The following is a 27,982-nucleotide window of genomic DNA, read 5'->3' on the forward strand; positions in this document are numbered from 1 at the left end:
AAAACACCTATAATGGTGAAAACAAATCCTGGATAGCATACCAGGAATAAATAGCCCATTCAATCATGGGAGTCAATGAATGGGTCCAGTGGGGCCTCGGAGGAAGTGACCTGTCCTGCCTGGCCAGGATGGGTGATCAGGAGGTGCTGAGGAGGTGATTCTGAAAGTGGCCCCTAACCTGAAATGACTTCTTTGCTGGCCCACAATGCCCTCAGTGAATACATCATTTTAATTACTCTTTGGAAAAAGCTGTTTGTGACAGAATAAGGCTATAAAATGCAGCCCTTGGGCTATCAGCCACCCCTATGAACCCTGAAACCAACAGGAGGAAAAATGCCCAGGCTCAGACAGGAGGGGTACAGAGATGTAGGTGCTGGCTGGCTGGGCTGCTGACCTGCTGTTATCAAGGAAAAACAGATTATTAGTCAGTTCTTCATTAGCAGAGATTTGGTTATTGTTTCCTCTCTCTGATTCCTGCTACAGAACACTGGAGCATCAGTGAAGGTAAGATACAGTGCCAGACCAATGTCTAGCTCCATGGGGCCCCTGCAGGTATGTGTGTAGGGCCAGGAGGGACCACAAAACTTAAACAGCAGCCTGGGATGCTGACCTAGGAGGGAGAGAGGCACCCATGGCTGACCTACAGCTTCTTCTCTAGCACCTTTCCCTGGTGGGGCATAGCTGCATATTCTTGGGTTTTGGCTTCTGACAGCTCACACTTCAAAATCCACTACTTGTTGGCTATTAATACATCGGCGGTCTTCAATCCCCGGGGCCCAAGGACCAGGACAGGTCTGTGCCTGTTAGGAACTGGGCGGAATGCTGGGACAGCAAGTGAAGTTTCATCTGTATTTACAGCTGCTCTTCATTGCTCACATCAGCACCTGAGGTCCGTCTCCTCTCAGATCAGTGGTGGCATTAGATTCTGGGTTATGGTGAGTTGTATAATTATTTCATTATATATCACAATGTAATAATAATAGAAATAAAGTGCACATTAAATGTAATGGACTTGAATAATCCCAAAACCACCCCCCTCTATCTGTGGAAAAATTGTCTTCCATGAAACTGGTCCCTGGTGCCAAAAAGGCTGGGGATTGCTGGGCTACATGACTTTGGTAAGTAACAATATTCTGAGCCCCCATTTCTTTATCTGTAATGCAGATTAATAACTAATATGCATGGAATAAAAGAAAGAAAATGAGAGGCCTGGCGCGGTGGCTTACCCCTATAATTCTAGCACTCTGGGAGGCTGAGGCGAGAGGATTATTTGAGCTCAGGAGTTCAAGACCAGCCTAAGCAACAGCAAGACTATCTCTAATAAAAACAGAAAAATTAGCCAGGCATTGTGGTTCGCACCTGTAGTCCCAGCTACCTGGGAGGCTGAGGCAGGATGATCACTTAAATCCAGGAGTTTGAGGTTGCAGTGAGCTATGATGACACCACTGCACTCTAGCCCAGGAGACAGAAAAAGACCCTGTCTCCAAAAAAAAAAAAAAACCCCCCAAAAAAAAAACAAAAAAAGAAAGAAAGAAAAGATAAAGAAAGGAAGAAAAAGAGAATGATAGACATTATTAAATCTGACCAGTCTTTATTACATGCAAGGCTGCGGGCAGATTCTCACGTTTGAATAGCTCAGTGAGTGTAATGGTTGAGGAGAGTTGGGTTTGCAGACAGATGCGACTGGGTTAAAATCATGCTACTGTCGCTTATCAACTGTGAGACCTTGGGCAAGTTACCTAACATCTCTAAATCTCATTTCTTTTTTTTTTTTTTTTTTTTTTTTTTTGTTTTTTTTTTGAGACAGAGTCTCACTTTGTTGCCCAGGCTAGAGTGAGTGCCGTGGCGTCAGCCTGGCTCACAGCAACCTCAATCTCCGGAGCTCAGCGATCCTACTGCCTCAGCCTCCCGAGTAGCTGGGACTACAGGCATGCGCCACCATGCCCGGCTAATTTTTTGTATATATATTTTTAGTTGGTCAATTAATTTATTTCTATTTTTGGTAGAGACGGGGTCTCGCTCAGGCTGGTTTCGAACTCCTGACCTTGAGCAATCCGCCCGCCTCGGCCTCCAAAGTGCTAGGATTACAGGCGTGAGCCACCGCGCCCGGCCTCTAAATCTCATTTCCTCACTCATAAAAGAAGAATCATAACATAGTACCTCCTCTAAAGCTGTTATGGGGACTGAATAAAATAACGAACATAAACAGTTACATGCAGGCACATGATAAACATCCTGAAATTGGCAACTGTTCCTACTCTGGTTGTCATGCAATCTATAGGGAGTGGACAAAGTACTTTACACCAGTGGCTCTCCAGGACTCTGGGTGCCAGGCCATTCATTGCCTGTCCTTTGAAAGGTAGAAACATTGATGCTTATTGACATGAAGTGATTTGTCCCCAGCTATAAGGGGCAGCATCAGGAGTAGAATCCAGTTCTGATTCTTGATACGGCTTGTGACTTCTGGAAACTCTGAATCTGATGGGTGACAGAAACGTGGGGATCACCTCTGTATAAGAAAAGGAGTTCCTTAAATGACCTTGAAGAGGTTCGTTGGGAAGGGAAGGAAAGGAAGTCGACCCTGCTGCCTTTAGAGGTCCTCTCCTCACCGTCCAGTGCGCCCGTGCAAGCTTTTTTTTTGAGACGAATCTCACTCTGTTGCCTGGGCTAGAGTGCCCTGGCGTCAGCCTAGCTCACGGCAACCTCAAACTCCTGGGCTCAAGGTGAACAATGAACACAGGAATACATACTCAATATCAGATACTGACCAGTTCGGGGCAGATATTAAATCGAGAGGGCACGACGGGATGCGACTGGCTGGCTAGTTTACGTAGGGTGGTCAGGGACGGCCTCTTTGTGGAGAGGACCGACTGGGCTGAGACCTGAGCGACAAGACGACACCAGGTAGCCGTCCCCACAGAGAACAGCTCGGCGGGCACAGGGCAGCGTGGGTGAGGGCAGGGAGGGGACAGGCAGGGAGGGTCGCCTCAGCGCGCAGGGCCTCCAGGGCATGGGCAGGGCTTGCTTTTACCTATAAACAGCATGGAAAGCCACTGAGGGTTTTAAACAAGATTGGAATCACATTTCATATTTATTTTTTACATTTTCGTCATTTTTTTTTTTGAGACGAATCTCACTCTGTTGCCTGGGCTAGAGTGCCCTGGCGTCAGCCTAGCTCACGGCAACCTCAAACTCCTGGGCTCAAGCGATCCTGCTGCCTCAGCCTCCCGAGTAGCTGGGACTACAGGCAGGCGCCACCATGCCCCGATAATTTTTTCTATATATATTAGTTGGCCAATTAATTTCTTTCTATTTATAGTAGAGATGGGGGTCTCGCTCTTGCTCAGGCTGCTTTCGAACTCCCGACCTCGAGCAATCCGCCTGCCTCGACATTTTCGTCATTTTAGAAACAGCCTTCCGGTTACCGGGATCTTTGGCGGAGAATGAGTTATTGTGGGGCAAGCGCCGGTAACACGCCAGCTGACCGGTTCCCACGCAGGGGCGCAGCTTCCCCTTGTAGTGATACAACAGTGCGTGGGGGAGGGAACCGGGTCCCAAGGAGTCTGGGGTAGAGACGGGGCCGCAGACACACGCAGAGCACGTTATAACCCCACGCAGAGAGCCTCCGCGTCTCCTCCGGTTAAAACCAAGGACGCGTAATCTGCTCACTCAGCCGAAGACTGATCGCCTCAGGGGAGGGAGGAGCCAAGAACGCGGGCCGCGAGAGCCCTTCTGCCCAGGGAGGCCAATCGCGAGGAGGAGAGCGGCCGGGGGGCGGCACCCTCGCCGGTCCTGACCCAGTCATTGGCTGGTGGATGCGTCGCTCGCTCGGCAGAGCCACGTGACTGCCACGGCCGCGGGCTAGCTCCCGCTCTGTCTTCCGTGCCTCTCGGGGGCCGGGCAATGGGCGGGGAAGGGGGCCGGCCGGGTCTGCCTGTGCCCGCGCCGCCGTGTCTCCTCCGCCCGGCCACGGCGGAGGACGCGCCGCGGAGCCTCGTCGCGTAGGGCGGCCCGGACCGGAGAGGTGAGAAGAGGCGAGGGGACAGGGGAAGACCGGGGGAGCGGTGCCGGCCGCCACGCGGTCAGCGGGCCCCTCTTAGGGTCCCCCTGGCTTGGGCTCCAGGTGGAAGCCCAGACACACGGTCGCCGCGGGCGTCGTGGCCCGCCGTGGGAGGTGGGCGTGCATAGCAGTTATTTCCCAGGCCGGCAGGGGCGCGGGCAGGGCAAGTGGCACCCCATCCCCGGTGATCCGGGCCCCGCTCCTCGGGCTGAGGGCGGCCCACCCTCCACCTCACACATCTTGCGGGGTGCCCCGCACTTTGCTGCTGCTTCCAGTCCTAGTTGGGCTGCCCCGAACCCAGATATCTGGGGGCGGGACCGAGGAGATACGAGCCACCACCATCACTTGGGGCAGATGGAGAAACTGAGCTCTGGAGAGGAGGGAGGACGTGGTTATCTTGTTCATTAAAATCACACACCTCGTTAACTGCAGGACCTGTACTTCTTTCAAACTCATACACTAAGTTGGATAGATGGGGACACTGAGAAGGCACAGAGAGGATCAGGGCCTTGTGTAAAATTGCACAGCAAGTCATTTGCCAATCTACGACTTGTTCCAAGCTCTCTAAGCTTATAGCATATCTAATTGGGCCCCTTCCTGGCACAGGTTGGGGACCACAGAAGCATTCCAAACTCCTTTCTGGCACCCATTCGAGTACCTTTTTCCTTCCTTGTCCCCATGGCTCTTTATGTGAAATCTATAACTAATGTGATATCCAGTATTGGATTAAGCAGAATTTCTTGGTTTTGAAAATTGATAAGAATTGGAAGACCAAAGCTGTTGAAAAGAAATGAGTTGCGGGTTTTTTTCCCCAATCAGGAATCTTAAGGAAAGAGATAGGCAGGGACAGAGACTGATAGCTATCATTTATTAAGTAATTGCTATGTGCCAGGCACTGTGCTAGGTACTTCTGTTGGCCTTACAACCCTGCAAGTCCGGTAATGTTATCCTGATTTTACAGGTCAGAAATTGATGCTGAGTAAAATAGAATTTTCACCCAGTGCCATACAGCTGCTGAACAGTGTAGCTGGGATCTGAGTAGAGATCTGTCTGACTTCCAGAATACACCCAGTGATTCTCCAAGTGTGGTCCTATGCTCACTGGCTCAGCATCATCCAGGATGTAGAGTCTCAGATCTTATCCTTTGATTTGCAGGGGCCTAAGAATCTGCATTTTTTAACAGCTCTGTAATTGAAAATCATTGTATTGTAATGTGCTGCCTCCTAGGGGAAGATGTAGAGATAAACATATTCAGGGTTACACATAATTTTTGAGAATGGACATCATACTTTCAGCAAGCATAACCCCCAAGGCCGATGCTTGCCAAAACTATAATTTTTTGACACAAGCTTGATTATGGTGTTTCAGGTGGAGGGGTGAGAGGTTGTTGAGTTAGATGAGAATGGGGAAAGTAACTCCTTCCTTACTGTACAAACTGTCATTCACTGAGCAAATATTTTTTAAAGAACATATTAGGTGCCAGACACAGTTCAAGGCATAGGGATAGAGCTTCAAACAAAACAGAGCAAGTCATTGCCCTCGTGAAGGACAGACAGTTAGTGAAAAAGTAGATGTATGGGGTGGTGAGAAGAGCCATGGAGAAAAATAAAGCAAAGCAAAGGGATAGGAGTGCAAGGAAAGCAATGGGGCCCAGGAGGGATGGAGATGGCAATGGTGCTATTTTATATTACATGTTGTGTCTAGGAAGGAACTGATTTATGAGGTGTCATTTGAGGAAAAAACTCAAGAGAGGGAGCAAGCCGTGAGTATAGCTGCAGAGGAGCATTCCAGTTAGGCTAGCAAAAGTATGGAGGAAGCAGGAGCTCACTTGGCTTATTTGACTATTGTCTGGGATGCTAATTATTCTCACCAAAATGTAGCTACATGGGTAAATTTTATGTTCTTGCTCCTAAAAAAAGAAGAAGAAAAAGAAGAAAGAAAATGTTACCAATTCATATGTATAATACAAAAGTAATTTCAGTCTTGGTCCTTTTATTCTTTTAAGCAGTTTGTTACCTTCACATATTAAAATTATTCCTAGACTCAGAAATGAGTTGAGTACTTGACCATAGATTAGTGCTTTGAACTAGCTCTTAGGACTTCTTAGCATGGAAACAAATTTGGGAACAGCGTGGTATTGTAGAAAGAGCTAAACTTGGAAGATGTGGTTTGAGAATCTGGTCCTACTAGTTGAGCAAGTGACTAAACCTTGATGTTTCTCATACTGGAGAATAGGAATTCATATTCTCCTTCTCAAATTTAGTGAGTAGGCAACTGGGAGATGTATATAAAATCTTTTTGAAAGCTGTGAATTACTTTGCAAGGAACTAATTATTTGATCATGTTTTACATTAAATTATTTTCTTGGATATTTTATTATTTTTGTCTTAGTTTAGGCTTAGTACTAGAAGCAATATGTCATAGTGCTTGTACTACTGCTAGAAGGCTTATGGTGTTTCTTTTTGCATTACAGATATATTAATAAATAGATGTTAGTTGTGGTAACTAGAAATAGGGAATATTTTTTTTTATCTTAATTATATTTACTTGAAACTTGACCTCCTTATTCATTTCAGTAAACACAGATACGGCCCTACATACTAAGTATGAGGCATTGTGATAAGTGCTGAGTTATATGAAAATGAAGATGACTTGGTGCCTGCCCATAAATGTGCTACAGTTTGAGAGATATGTTAATTTAAGTGCTAGTTGTATGTAATATGGTGGGGAAGCATAGCCTAAGAAGTTTAAGTCCCCCTTATCCTGTAGCATTTGAGATGGGCCTTGTAGGATTAAAAAAGGACCAGTAGATGGAGATGGAAGGAAGAGACATCTCAGACTGAAGACAACATGAGCAAAGGCCCTGAGGAGCACAGGCTGCTTAATATTTTCATGGACTGGTGATTGGAACACTGGTGCATGGGAGGAAGCAAAAGAGAGGCAGTTTCAGGCTCATTCGTAGGGAGAGGACTATACTAAAGTTTTTTTTTTTTTTTTTTTTTTTTTTTTTTTTTTGAGACAGAGTCTCACTTTGTTGCCCAGGCTAGAGTGAGTGCCGTGGCGTCAGCCTGGCTCACAGCAACCTCAATCTCCTGGGCTCAGCGATCCTACTGCCTCAGCCTCCCGAGTAGCTGGGACTACAGGCATGTGCCACTATGCCCGGCTAATTTTTTGTATATATATTTTTAGTTGGTCAATTAATTTCTTTCTATTTTTGGTAGAGACGGGGTCTCGCTCAGGCTGGTTTCGAACTCCTGACCTTGAGCGATCCGCCTGCCTCGGCCTCCCAAAGTGCTAGGATTACAGGCGTGAGCCACCGCGCCCGGCCTATACTAAAGTTTTTAGACTATGTTTGGTAGGAAGAGGGGAGCCTTTCCAGATTTTTGAGGAACATATCCAAATGGTTGACCTTATGTTGCTAATGAATGCTGCTTTTGAAAAAGAGGCAGATAGCATAGTGGTTCAAAAATAATAGGTTCAATTTGGTATTTAAGGCTGAAGTATGCCTGCAGCATTCAAATAGTTGAGAAGAACTAATGAGTAAACAAACTTCTATGTACAGAGAGAGAGTGCGAAAGTGCAAATGTAGCAAAACGTTAACAATTGCTGAATCGTTAAATAGGTAAATCGTAAGTGTACACGTGTTACATGTATTACTCTTTCAACTTTTCTGAATATTTAAAAAAAAGCTTCACAAGAAGCTGTCAGGAGACAGTGTAAGTTTGAAACACACATGTGTGTGTTCAAGTCATGATTCTGCTGCTTAGAAGCTCTGTGAGTACTGGAAAATTACTTCCAAACTACACAGTCCACACCTATTTCAGCCTAGTTTAACTGAAATTTTTCCATGCAAGAGAGAACACTCATTTTCGTAGACAACTTGTTCACATTAATATTAGGCGAATGTTAAGACTTCAAGTTTTCCACAACTTTAGATCTCTAGGTTATTCTTGGGTTGACACTAGTTTTCCTGTAATTATCTGATACACTTAAGAGACTGACCTAGACAGCCTATTAGAGGAAAAAGGTCGGGAGTCAGTATACTTGGGTTCTAGCTCCAGCTGTGCCTTGAATTAGCAAATGAAGTCACTATTCTGAACCTTGATTCCTTATCTAAAAAATATGGAGGCTGGATTTCATGACCTTTACCTAGGTCTAAAGTCCTGTGATCCAGGAAATAGACCCAGGGTTGAGACAGAGGGCTAGTGCTGCCTGGAATCCAGGGCTCTTGACAACCAGGTTGATTTTTCTGCCTATGCTCACTGGTTTTTTAAGATTGTGTTATGTATTAAAAGCAGTTATTTAAGTACACATGCACAGACATGCATATCACACAATATTCAAAACAGGATGTCAAGCTTGGTTTCTTTTTTTATTTATTTTTGTAATAAAAGATGTAATTTAAATCCACATCTTTTTGTTTTTTGAGACAGAGTCTCACTCTGTTGCCCAGGCTAGAGTGAGTGCCATGGCGTCAGCCTAGCTCACAGCAACCTCAAACTCCTGGGCTCAAGTGATCTTCCTGCTTCAGCCTCCCGAGTAGCTGGGACTACAGGCGTGTACCACCACACCTGGTTAATTTTTTCCATTTTTAGTAGAGATGGGGTCTCTTGCTCAGGCTGGTCTCAAACTCCTGAGCTCAAGCAATCCTCCCACCTTGGCTTCCCAGAATGCTAGGATTGCAGGCATTAGCCACCGTTCTGTTTTAAATGAGCCAAGCTCAGTTTTAAATGGCCTTTCTTAGGAAAATTGCAGTACAGGTTGAGTATTCCTTATTAAAAAATACTTGGGACCTGGCCGGGCGCTGTGGCTCACGCCTGTAATCCTAGCTCTTGGGAGGCCGAGGCGGGCGGATTGCTCAAGGTCAGGAGTTCAAAACCAGCCTGAGCGAGACCCCGTCTCTACTATAAATAGAAAGAAATTAATTGGCCAACTGATATATATATATAAAATTAGCCGGGCATGGTGGCGCATGCCTGTAGTCCCAGCTACTCGGGAGGCTGAGACAGAAGGATCGCTTGAGCCCAGGAGTTTGAGGTTGCTGTGAGCTAGGCTGACGCCACGGCACTCACTCTAGCCCGGGCAACAAAGCGAGACTCTGTCTCAAAAAAAAAAAAAAAAAAAAAATACTTGGGACCAGAAGTGTTTCAGATTTTCGAATATTTGCTTTATACTTACTGGTGGAGCATCCCTGATCTGGAAATCTGAAATGTTCCAGTGAGTATTACCTTTGAGCATCCTTTTGGTGCTCAAAAAGTTTCAGATTTTCTTGCACTTCAGATTTTTGGATTAAGGATAGTCAGCCTAACTAGCTTGTGTTTGCTTAATATTATGCCATTAAATGTATCCACTGAAGCTATCATATTTTAAAGCTAAATGTAACTGTTCTTAGAAAAATGTTACAAATTCTCAACATGGATGAAGCAAAAAAAAAAAAAAAAAGAAAGAAAAACAAAGAAAAATATTACAAAAAGAAGCAAAACATTGGCTTAAATGGTCTCTTCCAAAGTTAATTGTATTTGTTTGGGGACTTATGAAATACATTTCCCAAGGCTATATCCAGAGTATCAGAACATTCTGTGAAAGTTTCTTAGGAATTGAAATATAAACTGCAATTGAATACCAAATGATTGAGCCAGACACAGTGGCCAGCACGTGTAGTCCTAGTTCGTTGGAAGGCTGAGGCAGGAAGATTGCTTGGGCCCAGGGGTTCAAGGCTGTAATCGTGTGCTGTGATCACACACTGCGAATAGCCAGTGTACTCCAGACTAGGCAACATGCCGGGACCCTGTCTCTTAAAAAAATAATAATAATTATGTAATAGGGTATATTCAAACTAGTCTTACTCTCTTCAGTTACAAATTAGATTTTTTAATAGTTTTATTGTGGTATCATTTACATAAAATAAGCTGTACATATTTAAAGTGTACTATATATATAAAACTGTCACTACAATCAAGGTAGTGAACATATGCATCACTCCCAAAAGTTTCCTCATGCCCCTTTGCAATCTGTCCCTCCTATCCTTCCCTACTCCCTATCCCAAGATCTGCTTTATGTCATTATAGATTAGTTATATTTTCTAGAGTTTTACATAAATGGAATTACACATTATGTGCTCTTTTTTTCATCCGGCTTTCACTGGCAAAATTATTTTGTCTGGCAAAATTATTCTGCATTCATCAGTGTTGTATCATTAGTTCCTTTCTATTACTAAGTAATGTTCTGGTATAAATGTTGTACAATTTATCTATTCACCTGAACATTTGCGTTGTTTCCAGTTTGGGGCTGTTACAAATAAAGCTCATTTCTCTTTTGAAGTCATCTTTGACTGCTGGGTTATTTAGAAGGATGTTACGTACTTTTCAGATATTTGGGGATTTTCCAGATACTTTTCTGTTATTGGTGTCTAATTTAATTCCATTGAGGTCAGAGAACATATTTTGTATGAATTGGATGATTTTAAATTTATGGAGAATTTATGGTTTATCTTGGTAAATGTTTCTTCCATATGCATTTGAGGAAAATGTGTATTTTGCTGTTGTTGGGTGAATGTTGTATATGTATCTGTTAAGTCCAGTTGACCTATAGTATAATTTAAATCTTCTAAATCTTTACAGATTTTCTGTCATATTCTATCAATATTGAGAGAAGGCCATTGACCTTTCTGATGATGGTCGTAGATATCTCTTTTTCTTCTTGCAGTTTTATCATTTTTTGTTTAATGTATTTTGGAGCTATGTTCTTAGATGCATAGACAATAAGGATTGCCATTATTAAGTCTTCTTAATGAATTGACCCCATTATTATTATGAAATTACCTTCTTTATCCTTAGTAATATACTTTTTCCTGAAATATCCTTCATCTGATATTAATATAGCCATTCCAGCTTACTTGCTTGTGGGGTTTTGGTTTTTTTTTTTTTGAGACAGGGTCTCTTTCTCTCAGGCTAGAGTGTAGTGACATCATCACAGCTCACAGCAACCTCAAACTCCTAGGCTCAGGCGATCCTCCTCCTGCCCCAGCCTCCTGAGTAGCTGGGACTACAGGCGCACACCACGACACCCAGCTAATTTTTCTATTTTTAGTGGAGACGGGGGTCTTGCTCTTGCTCAGGCTGGTCTCAACTCGTGAGCTCAAGCAATCCTTCTACCTCGGCCTCCCAGAGTGCTAGGATTACAGGTGTGTGCCACCACACCTGGCCAAGCCGTTGTTTTTTATATTGTAGAGACAGTAAGCGTGAAAAAGACCATAAATAATGGTTTTACATATATAATTTCAAAAGTCTCAAGTGTTATAAAGAAAATAAAGCCAGGTAAAAGTATAGAGAATGATAGAAAGGAGGTTTATTTTATTTGATTGGGATGGTTGCGGAAGGCCTCTCTGAGGAGGTGATTTATAAGTTGAGACCTGAAGGATGAGAAGTTGCCTGCAAAGATCTGGGAGATGATTATTCCAGGCAAAGAAAACTTGACTAAGTACACTGACCCTAAGAAGGGAATCAGCTTGGCATGTTCCAGAAACAGTAAGAAAGCCAATAGGAAATAAGGGTGGAAAGGTTGGCAGGGTTCAGATATTATAGGTATTAGTAGTGGAGATGATGGTGGAGGGTAGTGAGGAATGACTGGATTACATATAGTTAGGGCAGTGGGGAAAGGATGAGTATATTATTCAGGGTAGAGCAGACAGGACTTACTGATGGATTATATATGGGAGTAGGGGATAGGGGAAAGAAAGACACCTATGTTTGGGGTCTGGGTTCTGACACATTATGTCTAGCACAGTGGTTTATAGTAGGAGCTTGAAAGATGCTTATACTTTAATGAAGACCGGTACCCAATCTCTAGGAGCTCATATGTAAAAAAAATGAGCTAATCCAGCCTTAGAAGGCTTGTTGGCTTTTAACATTTATGGAGTAATCAGGAGTTGCAGGCCCATGGAACACAGATGGGTCATAATTTTTATCTGATGGGGAGCAATCTATTCTTTCCTCTAGAGGGCCAGTCCTCTCATGGTGTTAACTTCACAGTCTAGGGCAAGGGAAGGAGCCTAGGTGCTAGTCAGGTTGCAGGCATCTGTGAATGAAACGGAGAGTAATACTGAAGGCTTTGCTCACCCTTGGCTTCCCTGGGCCTCACGATGCTGTGATCTTCCCCAGACTTCTCTGACAACAGTGAGTTAGAGGATCAGATGGGACTATATACATGGAGACTGTCTTACTTATACCTGTTTATGGCTTAGTTTTATTTTTCTAAAACCACCTTAAACTATTTTTTATCCATAAAAGTCAAAAAGTAAAATATTAATTGCTTAGTAGAAAAAGAATAAAATAACATCAGACCAGAAGATACAATAATATAATACATAATTTACCAAATGATTTATATAGTAAGTGACTTTCTCAAAAATGTGCAGGGCCTATGCACTGCTTGCATATTAAAGTTTAACTTTCTTAACCTGGCATAAAGGGACCTCCAGAATTTTCCCCAGGGACCTTTGTAGCCTCCTTTCCCATTAATTCTCCATCTGTACCCTGTGCTTTAAACATAACATTCTGATTTCTGATTCTTTGATCCCAACCTTAGAACTATTGTTTGTATTTTCTTCTCTCTCACTCATATTCCAAGTCTCTCATTCTTTTAACTCTGACCCAGACTTCAGAGCCTAAGTGAGAGACATTCTTTTTTTTTTTTTAACAACTGTATCTTGCCTCTTTATTCACAAAATAAAAGAGCATGGTCTTTAATTTTTTAAAAATTATTACTTATATGTGAAATCATTTTAACAATTCAGTGGTTATCTTTGACCTAAAAAGCTATTTTCTTTTTTTTTTCTGAGACAGAGTCTTGCTTTGTTGCCCAGGCTAGAGTGCTGTGGCATCAGCCTAGTTCACAGCAACCTCAAACTCCTGGGCTCAAGCAATCCTGCTACCTCAGCCTCCCAAGTAGCTGGGACTACAGGCATGCACCACCATGCCCCGCTAATTTTTTCTCTATATATTAGTTGGCCAATTAATTTCTTTCTATTTATAGTAGAGATGGGGTCTTGCTCTTGCTCAGGCTGGTTTCAAACTCCTGACCTCGAGCAGTCTGCCCGCCACGGCCTCCCAGAGTGCTAGGATTACAGGGATGAGCCACTGGGCCCGGACTAAAAGCTATTTTCTTAAGATTAAAGAATGCAATTAGTACGTTCTTATTGCTGACATGGAGATTACAATGCATACCTAGCTCCTTTTGTTATTTACAATTCAGATCTTTGTTGTACCTCATCTGCAGTCATTTCAGAAATTGTAATGGAAGAAGTGGCAGCAGGGCAAGGTGCATTTCTCATGTGAAGAGCATGCTTTCTGATATCCCCGACTCCTCCATCAAATACAAAATCTTCTACCAGATTTCTATTTCTGTCCAGAGCTTCGGCTCATACTCTCCCACTGGACCTCTAAGTATATGACTGATAGTGATTTAACTTTTGAAGGTACTTCACTGTTGCACCAAGAAAACAGGGTTTATACATTTCTTTAACTTCATAGGAGAAATTCTGGGACTCCAGTTTAATCAAGCCACTATTTATAATTCTATCCACAACATCTCTGGCATTGAAGTCAAAGGGTCTATAACCCTCCCACTTAAAGACAAGAACTGCATTAGGCCCCAGCCGAATATTGCCACCATCCTTGGTGTGAAGTGAACTAGGAAAGGAAATCAGCTATCTGGGACTGCATAAATATTTCTTTTTATAAGATGGCATTTTTTTCTGGCTTCAAGAGCAGGTACTCTCCCTGGAATGGTACAATTTGAAGATCAGAACTGCAGTCACTCAACTCTGAAATTCAGTCTGAGTAAAGTGCTACACATGTCACAACATACTGCTATCGAATTTCCTCTCCCTGGTTCTGGCGCTGCGGCCACCCCCACACAGTGACCAAGGTCTCTCCATCGCTGGCCTGCATGCCCCAGGGAAACCTGCAGGCCCATCCTCAGGCACCACCCAGGTAACGCAGGGTGAGCACCATCAAATGTGCTCCTTTCCCAGCTCACAGAGGTAGCCTGAGATTTCACCCTTCCCTTGATGACTTTCTAAACTGTTCTTTTATCTCTACTAGTGACTTATTTACACCTTTAAAAGAGTTTAGCAGTATCCCCTGGGCTTATAAGGTACATCTTTAACTACTCAGAACAAACATTTAAGTAATATTATACTGGCCAGGCATGGTGGGTGGCTCATGCTTATAAATCCTAGCACTCTGGGAGGCTGAGGCAGGAGGATTGCTTGAGCCAGGAGTTTGAGGCTGCAATGAGCCATGATGATGCCACTACACTCTAGCTGGGGCAACACAGTGAGACTCTGTCTCAAAGAAGAAATAAATAAAAATAATAATATTGTATCATTTCACATCTAGTGTGAGAGACCTTACATTTCCCAATATCCCCCCATTCTTTGTTCTTTTATTGTCATACATGTATTTTGCATGTACTATAAATAAAACACATTTCTTTTTTAACAAAATGCATTTCTATTATTAGTTAGACTGTTATCTTTTAGAACAAGTAAAGATTTTTTAAAAGATTGAAAAAATGAATTGAATTTTACCTTCATTTGTTCCATTTCTTTCTTTATTTCTTTGCTGTGTAGACCTGAGTTGCTGTTTAGCATAATCTTTTTTTTTCTTTTTTCCTCCCAATGGAATCTGTTTGGTATATTCCTTTTTGCTTAAAGAAACTTCCTGAAACTAATTACTCTCTCTCTTTCTGTGTGTGTTGTGTGCATGTGTGTGTGTGTGTGTGTGTGTGTGTATGTGTATGTGTGTATGTGTAGTGCTGGTCTACTAGCAATAAATCCTCTCAGTATTTATCTGAGAAAGTTTTTTTTTCTTTTTCAGCTTTAAAAAAAATTTTTTTTTTAATGTTCATCCATTCATCAGTGGGTGGATACTTGGGTTGTTTCCAGTATTTTTTGTTTTTAGTAGAGATGGGGTTGTCTTGCTCTTGCTCAGGCTGGTCTTGAACTCCTGAACTCAAGTGATCCTCCCGCCTCGGCCTCCCAGAGTGCTAGGATTACAGGCATGAGCCACCATGCCTGACCACTATTTGACTCTTTCTTGAAGTTTCCATTTCTCTGTTGTACTTTCTAGTATTAGTTTTTATCTTTTTTATTCCCAAATGGTAACCATAGAGGGCAAAATTTGGATTTGGTTTGTTTTTCTTGTCTCTTTTGCATATCTTAGGTTTGGAAAAGCCTTTTGACCCAGAAATCACCAAGAGCTGCTCCAAATAGGACGTAAGTGTGCTCAAGCTAGCTCAGGAAAGCAGGAAGTGAGAAGAAAGTTACAGATTGGTTGCTTCGAGGAATGAAGAACTGCTGTGTGTATCCGCCAATCTGATTGACTTTCTCAGGGTCAGTGGTCATCTAAATCTATTTTTTTTTCTTTATTTACTTCGCAAAGCCATCAAAATAACTATTATTTTACTCTTGTTCAACTTAAACAAAACAAATGTGGGTTACTTTTATGTATCTCATGTTCTTGAATAGTTCATGGGTCCTGGATTGTGGCACCTCCATAATGTTAGCTTTGTAGAACCTCACAAGGGCCCATTTTTCTGTCAGTTCCAAAACAGGATACTTCCTCAGTCCTTCATCTAATATATTTTATGTCTATCTGGCCAAAGTCCCAAATTTGTTGATTTGTTCTTTCATTCATTCCAATGTTTTATAAGCCTGCTATCTCAGAGTTACTGTATTACATTCAGTTATAGTTACACTGATGGATTGAGGAGCTGGAGAGACTCCTACTTAATTAATACAAGAGTGTGGTTAGTACTATAATGGAGGTACAAAATGCCATGGGACACAGAGGGTGTAGTGTTTCATCTGGGTTAAGGGAGATTGGTTAGAGCTTTGTAGAAAAAGTAGTATTTTAACTGGGTTTTAAAAAAGATTAGGGACCAAACGTGGTGGCTCACACCTGTAACCCTAACACTTTGGGTAGCTGAAACTGGAGGATCGCTTGAGGCTAAGAGTCCTGAGACCAGCCTGAACAACATAGGGAGATCTTGTCTCTACAGAATACAGAAAAATTAGCTGGGTGTGGTGGCACCTGCCTGTAGTCTCAGCTGCTTGGGAGGCTGAGACAGGAGGATTGCTTGAGCCCAGGAGTTTGAGGTTGCAGTGAGCGATGATAATGCCACTATACCACTGCACTCTAACCCTGGCAACAGAGTGAGACCATATCTCAAAAAAAAAGGGGATGCGGGGGGATATTAACAGGGAGAGAGGAGGATGTCCATTCTGAGCTCTGAGCGAAGCAAAAAAAAACCCAAAAAACAAAAAAACCAATAAACACCCTGTGTAAAGGCATTAATTTGTGAATTTGGTAAACAATTTACACTCCTTTGAAAACCTGGTTCTTTTTCTTGTTCTTTTACTCTTGTTATAAGACTTATTTTTGTTTCTGTCCCTTGTCTCTTTTTGATTATTTTAACCTCCTTTGTTTTCCTGTAGTCCCTAGTGGTAGTACTTAGGGTGTTAGTTGTATAGATTAGGAATCAAAGGTGTAGGACCACCTGTATATCCTCCAAAGGAGGTGCAGAGCAACGTTATTTCTCTATTCAGCCTGAATTTTCAGAATGTGTACTTAGAATAGTAAACTTTCTTTGCATGAATGTGGGCCCTGCCCATAGGGCAGGTGACTTGGTACTAGAACACAATGGAATAGACTAAAACCTTCTACAACCCTCTGATGACACTTGCCCATCAGCCGTCCCCATGCTCTTGACATTTGTTAAACTTCCATACCCTTTTATCAGCTTCTCTCTCCTCTTTCCTGCCAAGCAAGATCAGCTTCTCTCTCCTCTTCCCTGCCAAGCAAGGGAGCTCTGTTCAAAGATCCAAATGTATTCTCTCTAGTTTCTTTTTATTGCCAAAAACATTTATCTATACTCTGCCTACTTTCTCTTCTTTCTTTTTATCCTCAACATTTAGTTTTTTGTTTAAAAAGGGACCGGAAAAAATAGATAAATAAATGGACCATCTTCCTTGTTTCAGGGACTGGTTGGTAGGGGTGAAGGTTTGAGACTAGATTATATTTTGCAGTATACCTGAGAAGTGAAAAACTTGGGAAGAAGACCACTGGTAGCATATGGAAAGGAGATAGGCTGCGCTGGTATGTTTTCTGGAGGAAAAACTGCAGGGGGAGCCAGCAGATATGGACAAGAATCCTTAATGGTTTATACTCTTGGGAAGTCCTGTCCCTAACCCATTATTTGCTTTGATTTAGCCGTGTATGGACTGATTTTTTTTTTTTTGAGACAGAGTCTCACTCTATTGCCCAGGCTAGAGTGAGTGACATGGCGTCAGCCTAGCTCACAGCAACCTCAAACTCCTGGGCTCAAGCAATCCTCCTGCCTCAGCCTCCCCAGTATCTGGGACTACAGGCGTGCGCCACCATGCCCGGCTAATTTTTTCTATATATATATTAGTTGGCCAATTAATTTCTTTCTATTTATAGTAGAGACGGGGTCTCGCTCTTGCTCAGGCTGGTTTTGAACTCCTGACCTCGAGCAATCCGCCCACCTTGGCCTCCCAGAGTGCTAGGATTACAGGCGTGAGCCACCGTGCCCGGCCTATGGACTGGTTTTGATCTTTTTGTTTCCTGACCAAGACAAATAAGGCTCAGCTCAGTTAAGGAAAATGGATATAAGATAGCTACCCCCAAACTGAATTCTTCTTAACACTCATGAGTGACAAGTAGAACTGTTAGTATATGTGAGCACTGAGAATTACTTTATTGGTTAACACTGGTATTTTCTCTGGGGTAGGAAGCTGAGCCATCTATCTCCAGAAATGTCTTCGGAAAGTGAAGAGCAACATGACGTTTCACCCAGGGACTCTGCTGAAGGAAGTGACAGTCCTTTATCTGGGATCCATCTGGCACCTCAAAAGGAATCAAGTACTGACTTAAAACAATTTGAAACCAATGATCAATGCAGACCTTATTCTAGGATCCATATAGAGCCTCAAGAGAAAGAAAATACTAACTTCAAGGAATTTGTCATCACAAAGCTGCAGAAGAAATGCCAGTGCAGCCCAACCAAAGCCAAAAATATAATTTTTGGTTTCTTTCCTGTTTTGCAGTGGCTCCCAAAATACAATCTAAAGAAAAATATTTTAGGAGATTTGATGTCTGGCTTGATTGTGGGCATCTTATTGGTGCCCCAATCTATTGCTTATTCCCTGTTAGCTGGCCAAGAACCTATCTATGGTCTGTACACATCTTTTTTTGCTAGCATCATTTATTTCCTACTGGGTACCTCCCGTCACATCTCTGTGGGCATTTTTGGAGTACTGTGCCTTATGATTGGTGAGGTCGTTGACCGAGAAGTACACAAAGCTGGCTATGACACTGCCCTTATTGCTCCTCCTTTAGGAGTGTTTTCAAATGGGAGCACATTATTAAATCAGACATCAGATACGTTATGTGACAAAAGTTGCTATGCAATTAGAGTCGGCAGCACTGTAACCTTTATGGCTGGAGTTTATCAGGTAAGAAACAATGGAATAATTAGTTGTTTCTGGAAAAGTAATCACTATGCATGAAATCTCCTATCTGTAATGGATATTAGGGATCATAGTAATTAAAGCTATTGTTTATTGAGTGCTCAGGAATACATGAAGGGTAAGCCAAAATTTAAACCCTGATCTGACTCCAAAGGTAGGATAAGGCTGGTTCTCTGAACCTCAGACCACTTAGCACAACTCCTTAATTTTACATGTCAGAAAACCTTGGCTTTGTTTGAGATTATTTGTGGTTGGTTATTGGCAGAGTTGGCAACTCCAACATAATGGGAGTTGGGAGAGGAGGAATGCAGGAGTTTCTAAAATTATAAATGCCTTCTACCTTTCTTTAGAATTGCTGCTTTAGTGAGTGCCTCTTACTAAAGATAGTAGTTTTCTTGGATTATTGGGGAGGGAGGGAAAAAGTTGAGGACCACAATGTTATATTATTAGCAAGGAAAAAGGATTAGAAATGAAATTTTTGTTTGGTCTTTTATAGAACCCACTAATCTGCCATTATCATTATGCCTCTGCCTTTTGGTATCCAAGAGTCAATGCCAGCATTAAACTGCTTTTCTATCACAGGCATTTGGAACCAACAAGAGAAGGGGAAGAGTAGCTCTTATTATTTGGTGTTTGGATAAGATGGGGAGGGAGAGTGAAGGTGATATGCAGATGAGTTGTACTTCTCAGAGTCTGTTTTTGCGTTTTTGTTAGTATTCCTCACCAAGGAGGAGGAAGGTATAATTGCATTCTGAGAAATTATTGGGAAGAGGAAAAAATAAAGAAAAAAGTTGTGTCTTTGAGAATGTAGAATTGTTATTAATATAGTAGGTGGTATGGTGTAAGCACATTTATACTGGATGTAAACAGTATGAGGTTAGATTAAAGAGAGTTCTATTCTGAATGATATTTTTGTTAGAAGAAAAAGCCTAAGAATCAAAATCAAATGAGAGAATATAAGTGCATGACAATCAGATAAAAGCTAAAAATACAAAAAGGAGAAAAAGATAAAGACAAAAGTAAAAAAAGAAATAAGGGAGTTCAATAATTTTTAAAGTGTGAGTCTATTTTGATGTGATCTAATTTTTTGTCTTACCAGTTAAAGCTTCATTCTTACAGTTCAATGATTTGTAATTTAAAGAAAATACGTAGTTTCTTAATTAGAAGCATTTTTCCAATTTGAAGTTTTCTTGTGGATCCCTGAGAACTTTTTTCTTTTTGAAAGATATCTGAATATTATTTAAGGTATGAGAAGGTAGAAATCCTAAGTTCCTGTCTCACCTGGGCTAGCAAGTAACAGTGTGACCTTGGGCAAGTTGCTTAGCCCTTTAACCACTTCAGTACGAGCGTTGACTATAGTTGATAGCCACAGGTGAACACACACAGCAACTTTAACCGACAGCTGTGATATAAAGGCGCACAGCTGAGCGTCGACTTTAACCGACAGCCGTGATGTGACTTTTCTAATTTTTCATTTATCCAAATAAAATTGTGAACATTTAAAAATAACGTAATGAAAACATATGTATATGTTACCTATTCTGATTTACATTACAAGTAAAGCTGCCTGTAAAGTAAAGCAAGCTTTCAGTGCTTTAAAGCTTTCCTCATCACACAAGAGCAAAACGCATTCGTCGTCAATGCACAGCACAAACTATCATGCGGACTATGAGTGCCGGCTGTGGGCAAGGTTTCATGGCCAGTGAGCACGGTACCGAAGTGGTTAAGCATCAGTTTCCTTTCTTTGTTAATTGAGAAGATTGATGTATGATTATGTTTGTTCTAGTTCTGACATTCTGTGATGCTCTGATGGTATGTCTCCATGCAAGAAACGTCAGGGTAATAGGAAATTTACAAGCCCTTTTCTGTTTATATTTAACACTTGTATATCCTTCCTTTCAGGTAGCCATGGGCTTCTTTCAAGTGGGCTTTGTTTCTGTCTACCTCTCAGATGCCTTGCTGAGTGGATTTGTCACTGGTGCCTCCTTCACTATTCTTACATCTCAGGCCAAGTATCTCCTTGGGCTCAGCCTTCCTCGGAGTAATGGCGTGGGCTCACTCATCACTACCTGGATACAAATCTTCAAAAACATCCATAAGACCAATCTCTGTGATCTCATCACCAGCCTCTTATGCCTTTTGGTACTTTTGCCAACCAAAGAACTCAATGAGCACTTCAAGTCCAAGCTTAAGGCACCGATTCCTACAGAACTGATAGTCGTTGTGGCAGCCACATTAGCCTCTCATTTTGGAAAACTAAATGAGAATTATAATTCCAGTGTTTCTGGACATATTCCCACTGGGTTTATGCCACCCAAAGCACCAGACTGGAAACTAATTCCTAATGTCGCTGTAGATGCAATAGCTATTTCTGTCATTGGTTTTGCCATTACTGTATCACTGTCAGAGATGTTTGCTAAGAAACATGGTTATACGGTCAGAGCGAATCAGGAAATGTATGCGATTGGCTTTTGCAATATCATCCCTTCCTTCTTCCACTGTTTTACTACTAGCGCAGCCCTTGCAAAGACACTGGTCAAAGAATCAACAGGCTGTCAAACTCAGCTTTCTGGTGTGGTGACAGCCTTGGTTCTTTTATTGGTCCTCCTGGTAATAGCTCCTTTATTCTATTCCCTTCAGAAAAGTGTCCTTGGCGTGATCACGATTGTAAATCTCCGGGGAGCCCTTCGTAAGTTTCGGGATCTGCCTAAGATGTGGAGGGTTAGCAGAATGGATACGGTTATCTGGTTTGTTACCATGCTGTCCTCTGCACTGCTAAGTACCGAATTAGGCCTGCTGGTTGGGGTTTGTTTTTCTATGTTTTGTGTCATCCTCCGCACTCAGAAACCAAAGAATTCATTGCTTGGCTTGGTGGAAGAGTCTGAAATCTTTGAGTCTACATCTGCTTACAAGAATCTTGAGACTAAGCAAGGCATCAAGATTTTCCGCTTTGTAGCCCCTCTCTACTACATAAACAAAGAATGCTTTAAATCTGCTTTATACAAAAAAACTGTCGACCCTGTTTTAGTAAAGGCAGCTCAAAGAAAGGCTGCAAAGAGAAAGTTAAAGGAGAAAACAGTGACTCTCAGTGGACTCCAGGATGAAGTTTCAGTGCAACTTTCCCATGAACCCTTGGATCTGCATACTGTAGTGATCGACTGCAGTGCAATACAGTTTTTAGATACAGCAGGGATCCATACACTGAAAGAAGTTCGCAGAGATTATAAAGCCATCGGAATCCAGGTTCTGCTGGCTCAGTGTAATCCCTCTGTGAGGGATTCCCTGACCAGGGGAGAATATTGCAAAAAGGAAGAAGAAAACCTTCTCTTCTATAGTGTGTATGAGGCAATGGCTTTTGCAGAAGTATCTCAAAATCAGAAAGGAATATGTGTTCCTAATGGTCTGAGTCTTTCTAGTGATTGAGAAAGTAGAAGAAAGAATAATGTTTAGCTAATAGGTTAAAATATCAAGTGTACAACATTTTCAACTTCCACTTGCACTCCTGAAATTGTAACCTGTTGGCTAGATGTTATTCTTCCTTTGAAGCTAATGGCCTTTGCGTATATCCAAATGCAACAGAACTTACAGTTGGACAGAATAAAAAAGAAAATACTGTGGTTTCAAGCTTTTTGCAAATTTGAAGTATTCAACTGTAGAGTTGCTCCAAAACTTAATTACCATCCTGATTTAGGGGGCTATACATTTGGACTCTTCTTAAAGAGGTGAAGTTGGGATTTGCACTAGAAGTACTTCCTTACATGACTTTGTGGATAGGGAGGGAAGGGAGGCAGGGAAAGAGCGTTGTACCTGCTCATGTGCTCGCAGGCCAAGAGGCTTCTGGAGCACAAAGTCATAACTAGCCAAATTCGTTCTTTCTTGTGTTTCTCTGTTCCCAGTCTTTGCTGACCAGATGGCAGTAAGATCTCTGGCTGTTAGTAGGAAAGCACCATTCCTTTCCTTAAGGCAGGGACCTATGCGCACAGTCTCATCAGGAGTCTAATGGCTGGACAGGTTTCTAACATCCTGACAGCAGCCTGACATTGAACAGAACACTTTAATACATTTGAAATTTCTAGTCATACCTTTTTGTTTAGGGTAAGTAAGTAATCAAAGGGCTCTTCAACATCAGAAAAAACAATGGGAGTCTTCCCTTGTCTTTTTTGTGATCTTTGTCCTTCTGAGAATTTCTCTACCATTAAGCTCTATTTTAGTTACCCTAGTGTGTTTCCCATGGCATCTTTCCTAAATTGATATTTTTTATTATCGGTGACTATCTTGCCAGTCAGCAATTTCCTACAGCATTTTAAATGAGCTTGAGGCAAACTGTCAAGGACAGATTGCAAAAAGGAATGGTTGCCGGTTTCCCTTAAGAATTGTTTTACTTTGCAGTGAATTGGGATTTTTCTCCTCCCCATGGCATTTTAGCAAGGATCTGCTGGGGATTGGCCTTAGAAGCTGCTATCTTAAATAGAAGCTGCTGTTCATCTTTACCCTGCAAGAAAAATTCATTGGAACCAATGGAAAAGCATGCACAGAAGTGATAGAGCGCTTCCAAAAGTATATCAATAATTAATTTGCAGATGTTTTAGTGAAAACAAAGCTGATGTTTACTGCCATGCATCCTGTTGATGTACAGTAAATACTGATGATAGTGACAGTTTTTAACTTTTCAGGTCACCTAAAATTACTATGCAAGAGAAGTATCACATTCATAAAACCCAAGTTCTATGGGCATATTATTTATGATAGCTGACCTTAAGTTGTGAATTGAGGAATAGTTTCTTTTGAAAAGCAAGAATATCTGACATGGAAAGCTTGTAGTTCTGTATTTGAACCTTGGCAGGTGGGGAGGAAAACAGTTTCTCCAAAGTTAAGAATAGGGGGCTAATTTATGAAACATTGAGCCAAGTCTTTTTTTTTTTTTTTCACTAGACATGTTTCCTGCATGGTTTGTCTCCCCAGTCATTGTCCACAGGACTCTGGGAAGTCGTAGGAATATGCAGGCGCAGACACAAAGCCCAGCTTTATCTCCAACGTTGTGGAAAGGGACTGTACGTCATGGAGCAGAGCCCTATGCTCCCCTATGCCACCTGGACAGAGCCTGGGCAGAGTGACCTCCCAGGGTATCCACGTTGGATTTTTTTTTTTTTGAGACAGGGTCTCACTCTGTCACCCTGGTTAGGAGTGCAGTGGCATCATCATAGCTCACTGCAATCTCACACTCCTGGCCCCTCTTGATCCTCCTGCCTCAGCCTCAGCTGGGACTACAGGTGCACACCACTACACCCAGCTAATTTTGGTAGAGGCTGGGTCTCAGTCTTGCTCAGGCTGGAGCCAAGTCTTTTAAAATGAACAAAATAATAATTGTAAAAATGCAAAATTATTTTTAACCTGTTCCTATATTCTAAACAATTTTAAATATTTATGAGGCGCAAACACTCTGTGTAGGGATCTATGGGAGTAGGATGCTTTTAAACATATTAAATATGTACATGTTTAATATGTATATTTAAAATATGTATATATATTGTGTCTATATCTATATGTGGATATATGTAATTTTTTCTTGTTGGCTCCCTAAACTGCCAGTGTGGCTTTTCTATTGGTAGAGCTCTCCCATTTGTTTACATGGAAAATACCTTTCCATTATCACAACAAAGCAGTATCTCAGTGGAAAATCTGGATTTCTATCTTTTTTGTGATTGGCATTATGATTAAATGTCACAGGATCCTGAATTTTTACTTCCTTTTAGAACTTAGGTTTAGAATTTCAGAAATGTTAACTACTGCTTGTATTTGTGCTTTTTTGTTTCTTTTTAGCCAATATTTGCTCCTTCTATCCAGCCTTATGAATAATAATAGCAAAATCATAGTATCTTGGTCAGTCATTTGTTTTTAATCCTTTTTGCCCTTCTTCCAAGCCAGGTTTGATTTGAGACTATTATAAATATCTAATACCTTGAGAGAGAGTAATGAGTACATGTTTAAGACAACATTATAATTCAACCAACACCGGCACAGCAAAAAAATTTCAGTCTAGTTAAAGAATTTGGAAAAAATCCCCGTAGAAGGATGGAGTAACAGATTTGGACCTTTACCTAACACTTCTGTCTGTATGTGAATTTAAATAACTCTGGAACTTTATGCATGAATTTAGCAAATTCTTGAATTATGTTCTGGTTTATACTTGTCCCACCCAAACGAGATTCTTTCAGTAGCCATTTGTGAAAACATTTACGATTTCATTAGAATTTACATTTCATCATCTTTGCTTGGAGTGAGGTTGCCTGTACTTGCACATTGTTAAAACCTGGAACCAAACCGTAATTCACCAACAAAAAGCTCATGTTTTCATTTGCTTTCTTGACCAAAGGCTTCAACGTTAGTTCATTAGGTGATATTTTAAATGCTATATTGACACAAAAATATCTTCTTACCGTAAACTTTAGAGTGTAAATGAAGCATTTTCGCAGTGCTTATTGACAAATATACAAAATTCTGAAGATCTTACAGTGATTAATTGAAATATGGTATGTGTACTTTTATTTATTTATTTATTTTTGAGACAGAGTCTTGCTCTGTCACCCGGGCTAGAGTGCAGTGGCATCATCATAGCTCACTGCAACCTCCTGGGCTCAAATGATCCTCCTGCCTCAGCCTCCCGAGTACCTGGGACTCTACAGGCGCCCACCACCACCACCACGCCCAGCTGATTATTCTGGTTTTTGTCGAGATAGGGTCTTACTCTTGCTCAGGCTGGTCTCCAACTCCTGACAATCCTCATACCTCAGGCTCCCGTGTGTATACTCTTGATGGCTAAAACTTTTACAACCTCATTTATTTTTAAATTTGTTACAACCAGGGTAGTGGAGTGTGCCAATGCACAGGTAGACTAAGGAAAACATTTTAGAGGAGTGAAGGAAATAGACCATTGAAAAGACTATATCTGACCAGCGGAGGGGAAAAAGAGGGGACCCAGTTGAGTAGGATCCAATCCCTGGTTAGGCGCTCACAATAGTAGGGCAATTGGGATTAGGAACCACACCTCTGAGAACAAGGTCAGAATTGGATTCTCTTTGTAGAAGGGGAGAGTCACAGATTCACCAAAGCTGAAAGAGCTGAGGAGCTCATGGTAGTCAGTTGTGGCGAAAGACTGCGTTGACCTTTTCTGGAACATTGTGTCTTCCCTCTTAAACTGAGTGACTGAGCCAGGCACGGTGGCATGCCTGTAGTCCCAGCTGCTCCAGAGGCTCTGGTGGGAAGATCACTTGAGCCCAGGAGTTTGAGCCCAGCCTGGGCAACACAGTGAGACCCCTTCTCTAAAAAATTTTTAAAAGAATCTAAGTCTAAACTGAGTGACTACAGTACTATCTCTGCCTCTGGTGGTAATAAAACTGACAGATGTCTAATTGATTTTTTTTTTTTAAGTAGGACCAAAGGAAAACAAGGTGAGGTTTAGATAGTCTGACTTAGGTTTTAAGCAATAATAGACATTGAGTTCAAAATTTGTTGTTAAGTTTACATATGGTAAATGGTGAACTTAAAAAAATGTATCATGGTGTTAGATGAGTTCTTTAGGCTATTCTAATGCTAATGACTACATTTTAATAAGAAGAGTAATTCTTTGCAGGAGTATTCTCTTAATAATTTGTCATTTAAGAACAGTTGTCAGGGTTTGCCCTGACCTTAATATAAAAGTAAGAAACAGGCTGCAGTGCATTTCTTGGGAACTTAAATTGAGTCTTGAATTATAATGATAAGCTTGAGCTCTGTGATCCTTATTAATGTTCTTAATGGATTGTTTTCCTCCATATAGCATGAGAGATAATGAGTCATAGGTTCTCTTTGCATCAATGTAGACATTACCTCACATACTTCTGAGGACCTGTCCAGGAATCTAGGATCCCCAGGCAGGTGCTGGGACTATGGTACTAAGCCCAGTAGACCGGCTGTTAGTAACTCTCTGAGTGAGCACGCTGGGGCACTTAGGGAGGGGCTTTGTGGAGAATGTTGAATTGAACCTTGACTATAATCTGAGTAGGAGGCAGTGATGCTCCTGGTCTGTCCGGGGAAAAATTCCACAGTGAAATGGTAAAAATCCAATTGATGAGATTTAGACTTTAATTTTTCTGTTCTTTAGTGTTTCTTTCTCCAACCCCCCACCAATGTTATCTTTACGTATTCTAGTGATGCCTTATTTGAAACTTGGCTTAAACTGTAAAAAGAATGAAGTTGGATCTAGAAAGCTGTTAGGCTCTGAACTAATTTGATCTTTTTTTCTATAAAGATTTTAGATAATCCTGAATGGAATCATTAATTTGGGTGCTAATTACAAGAATGAAAATTATAATGGAACAGGACAAAATAATACACCAGCTGGTTTGCAAATTATAGCCTATGCATTATAATAAAATGCTATTGAAGTATTATATGTTAGAGGTAAATTCTTAAGTTTTTTTTTTTTTTTAATTAGTCATTTATAAAGATGCAGAATTTAGATGTGGGAGTGGGGGAGATTTTTCTAAGGTAATTTTTATCCTAATAAGGACTTTAAAACAAAAAGCACAACTGAAATTTTAAAGTAAAATGTTAAATACAGTTAGAAAGTAAAATAAGCATTATACCAAATAGTGGATTTTGGGGGGTATTTTTTTATCCTAATTCTGAAAACTGGAATAATGAAGGTCACTAAATGCCTTTATTGGCGATACTATGTTTGTAAACCTACAGATACACAGCCTAAGCTAGAAAGGTCTTTTAACTGAAGCTTTAATAAACTCTTGGAGAGGTTTTCTTCCCTTACCCCATACTCCATCCCTGAAATAATAAGATACTTGTAATCTATTTTCAATGCAAATCAGTGGAGAAATTATGGTTCGAGTCATGGTGCTGCTATGGCTTCTTTTTCTCAGAAATGAGTGCTTGTGAACATACTAATCTATATGTAATATGTTACCTTGTCTTGGGGTCTCCTTTGCAACTTTGTATACAAATCAAGACAATATCAGGGTGACGAGTGAATGAATTTAGATTCTCAGTCTTGTCTATTCACCAAAAAAGTATATTGCCTTTTTAAAAATTATTCAAGTCTCATGACTTTTAAGAACATGTTTTTATACTATATTTTTTAATTAAAGCAAGTGCCTTGATGTTATTTTATGTAAATCATTGTTTAACCCTCTTACGAGATGAGGATGTGTTATGGATGGATTGCAACCTTTTGGAGGGAAGGGGGAGTTGGTTAATAGCAGATCCTTTTCTGGAATGATATGTTTGTGCTGTTTATTATATAAGATCCTTTATGTGTGTTGAGATCTAGAAGTGTCATTTCTTTTGTCTGCTAATAAATTGTTACTCTAATAAAATAT

The 27,982-nt window shown here is 41.2% G+C and overlaps 1 protein-coding gene, 1 non-coding gene and 1 pseudogene across 5 annotated transcripts; 1 reads left to right on the forward strand and 2 right to left on the reverse strand.

Annotated features, from left to right (window-relative positions):
• The first annotated feature begins 332 nt into the window (after nt 1-332).
• SLC26A2 (solute carrier family 26 member 2) lies at nt 333-27,981 on the forward strand. Of its 4 annotated transcripts, XM_012741561.3 has the most exons (5): nt 333-504; nt 859-935; nt 15,286-15,455; nt 17,876-18,599; nt 20,517-27,981. In XM_012741561.3, exons 4-5 carry the CDS (start codon nt 17,901-17,903, stop codon nt 22,035-22,037), a joined length of 2,220 nt encoding a protein of 739 aa, XP_012597015.1. In that variant the 5' UTR covers nt 333-504; nt 859-935; nt 15,286-15,455; nt 17,876-17,900; the 3' UTR covers nt 22,038-27,981. The 4 variants fall into 4 exon arrangements, with proteins under 4 accessions (XP_012597015.1, XP_012597013.1, XP_012597017.1 ...); XM_012741559.3 differs by lacking the exons at nt 333-504; nt 859-935 and adding an exon at nt 3,935-4,024; XM_075996215.1 differs by lacking the exons at nt 333-504; nt 859-935 and adding an exon at nt 13,365-14,052.
• LOC142863058 (L-2-hydroxyglutarate dehydrogenase, mitochondrial pseudogene) lies at nt 13,302-14,010 on the reverse strand (annotated as a pseudogene).
• On the reverse strand, nt 23,547-23,750 carry LOC142863427 (small nucleolar RNA SNORA73 family). Its single transcript, XR_012914193.1, has one exon. It is a non-coding gene; the product is annotated as a small nucleolar RNA SNORA73 family (small nucleolar RNA).
• Nucleotide 27,982: the final 1 nt, after the last annotated feature.

Source organism: Microcebus murinus, chromosome 21, assembly GCF_040939455.1.
Source record: "Microcebus murinus isolate Inina chromosome 21, M.murinus_Inina_mat1.0, whole genome shotgun sequence".
Taxonomy (NCBI): Eukaryota; Metazoa; Chordata; class Mammalia; order Primates; family Cheirogaleidae; genus Microcebus; species Microcebus murinus.

Excerpts from the sequence above, each read along its gene's own strand:
- SLC26A2 (XM_012741561.3), top strand. The coding sequence starts at position 17,901 with ATGTCTTCGGAAAGTGAAGAGCAACATGACGTTTCACCCAGGGACTCT. Across the intron at positions 18,600-20,516 it reads TTATGGCTGGAGTTTATCAG|GTAGCCATGGGCTTCTTTCA; the intron begins GTAAGAAACAAT and ends CCTTCCTTTCAG.